This window comes from Corvus brachyrhynchos, unplaced genomic scaffold (assembly GCF_000691975.1).
Source record: "Corvus brachyrhynchos isolate BGI_N302 unplaced genomic scaffold, ASM69197v1 scaffold212, whole genome shotgun sequence".
In the NCBI taxonomy this organism is placed as follows: Eukaryota; Metazoa; Chordata; class Aves; order Passeriformes; family Corvidae; genus Corvus; species Corvus brachyrhynchos.
The window spans coordinates 377791-380157 of record NW_008236768.1 but is presented as its reverse complement, the minus strand read 5'-3'; the positions used below and the strand labels follow the sequence as shown (position 1 = coordinate 380157).

The window sequence follows — 2367 nt, the reverse complement described above, 5'->3', positions numbered from 1 at the left end:
AACCCAGGGAGTGGGAAAATGGTAACAGCTCCTCCTCCTCCTCCCTCCGTCCCTCCCCGGGGTCATTTGTCACGCTGGAAGCGCAATTTCACAGCAGCCGGGTGGTGACAGACGGCCCGGGGACTACAGAGGGATTCCGAGCCCAGCATGGGGCCGGGCTCTGCGGGGAGCTCTGCACAAACCGCGCCTCAAAGGGCTCCTTCCCAGCACAAAACATCCCAAAGCAGGCGCTGGGGGGGTTCCGAAAGCCGGGAGGAGGGTGGGGAGTGGGATCAGGGGGATAAATCCAGCAGGGAGGGTTGGGATTGGGATCAGAGAGCCAAACCCATGGGAGAGGGATCAGAGACATGAACCCAGCAGGGAGGAGGGTCGGGAGTGGGATGAGGGACACAAATCCAGCAGGGAGGAGGGTCGGGAGTGGGATGAAGGACACAAATCCAGCAGGAAAGGTCAGGAGTGGGATGAGGGACACGAATCCAGCAGGGAGGAGGGTCGGGAGTGGGATGAGGGACACGAATCCAGCAGGAAAGGTCAGGAGTGGGATCAGGGACACAAATTCAGCAGGGAGGAGGGTCAGGAGTGGGATCAGGACAGAAACCCAGCAGGGAAGAAGGTCAGGATTGGGGTGAGGGCCACAGAGCCGGCAGGGAAGGAGGTCGGGATTGGGGTGAGGGCCACAGACGCACCAGCTGACGCTGAAGGTGAGGCAGCCGATGTTGGAGATGACATCGTTGAGCCGGTGGTAGACCCCGCCCCGGTGCTTGAAGTACACGTTGAGCTTGGTGAACTCCAGCTGCACGTCATTGACGTCGTGCAGGAACAGCACCAGGATGCCCACGTTGTGGTACCTGCGGGAAAAAGGGGGGAAAATGGGAAAAATGAGGGGGGAAGGAAGGACAAAGGAGGGAAAACGGGGGGGAAAAAAGCCAGGAAAAAAAAGGGGGAGAAAAATGGCCAGGAGGAAAAAAGGGCAGGGGGGAAAAAAGGGCAGGAAAAGGGGGGAAAAAAGGACAAGGAAAAAAGAGCGGGAAAAAAAGGGCGGGAAAAGGGGGAGGAAAAAAGAGCAGGAAAAAAAGGGCAGGAAAACAGGATCAGAGAGAGGGGAGTGTTGATGTTGGCTCCCAGCACCCCCGGTCTGTCATCCCCTGCGTGATCCAGCTGCACATCCAAGGGCTCGGGAGCGTGGAGAACCCACGCTGAGCCCACCCCGCTCCGCGCCCAGGAGATTCCCATGGGATTCCCGTGGGATTCCGCGGCCGGGCTGGGCTCAGGGCTCACCTGAAGGCGTAGGAGGAGGCGATGAGGGTCAGGGTGACGACGTGGTGCAGCAGCATCACCACCGAGTCCTTGCGCCACGTGTCCATGTAGGCGGTGGCGTACAGCGAGTGCCCGTAGAAGCTGCACTGCAGCAGGTAGGCGATGGCGATGTCCGTGGGCACCTCCATGCCCTGCTTCCAGTCTGGGGGGGGCACAGGGACACCACTCAGACCAGATCAGGGGGCCACAGTGGGGCTCAGGGGGTCCAGGTCCCTCCCAGGACAGCACAGAAGTGGAGGGTGGGTGGGGATCCAGCTGTTCCCAAACTCTGCCTCTGGCATCAAACCCTATCCTAGACCTAGAGGAAAACCTTGATTTTGATTTTGTGACCCTGCCCATGGCAGGGGGTGGGAATGAGGTGATTTTAAAGCCCTGATTTAGCCCAGGGGGTGGGAATGAGGTGATTTTAAAGCCCTGATTTAGCCCCGGGGGTGGGAATGAGGTGATTTTTAAACCCTGATTTGGCACAGCAAATTTGAATGAGGTGATTTTTAAGCCCCGATTTGCTGCCCCGGCCCATGGCTGTGAGATGATCTTTAGGATCCTTTCCCACCCAACCCATTCCATTATTTAATTCTCTCCTGATTCATCCACTCAACCCCTCCAGCAGCCACCAAGCGACTGAAAGAAATGCTCAGACACCTCCTTGTGCCCTTTCTGCACCCACAGCGTCGTAAGAAATGGGAATTTAGGGGTTGTCTGCTGCTCTTCTCATCCCAACTCCCGTCCCCTTGAACATCCCAACCCCTCCCTGGTTCCCACTGTACCATAAAAGACCGAGGGGGGGTCGTGGAAGAAGGGGTAGTCGGTGCAGAAGAGCAGGTAGGCGCCGTAGGACCAGGACAAGGAGTAGAAAAGCAGCTTCCAGGCACTCTCGGGCATCTTGGCAGCATCTTTGGGCTGCAGGTTGCACCATTCCCCGAAGGGCTGCGAGGAAAAGGGGGAAAATCATCGGAGAGGGGGGAAAGGAGCATCCCCGGGGGGGGATCAGCAGCATTCCAAGAGCTCTGGTGGTGCCAGCCAAGCTCAGGATCCCCATTTTTCCAGCAG

The 2367-nt window shown here is 58.2% G+C and overlaps 1 protein-coding gene across 1 annotated transcript in view; it reads right to left on the bottom strand.

Moving 5' to 3' along the window:
* Positions 1–2367, bottom strand: part of CERS1 (ceramide synthase 1) — a 6099-nt gene that overhangs the window by 3347 nt on the left and 385 nt on the right. Inside the window, exons 1-3 of the mRNA XM_008644983.2 lie at positions 2085–2367; positions 1279–1459; positions 687–848 (exon numbers count right to left, since the gene is read on the bottom strand). The exon at positions 2085–2367 is cut by the window's right edge and continues 385 nt beyond it. Of these exons, the coding sequence (XP_008643205.1) occupies positions 687–848; positions 1279–1459; positions 2085–2199 (458 nt within the window). The 5' untranslated portion in view covers positions 2200–2367. The remainder of the gene's footprint in view (positions 1–686; positions 849–1278; positions 1460–2084) is intronic.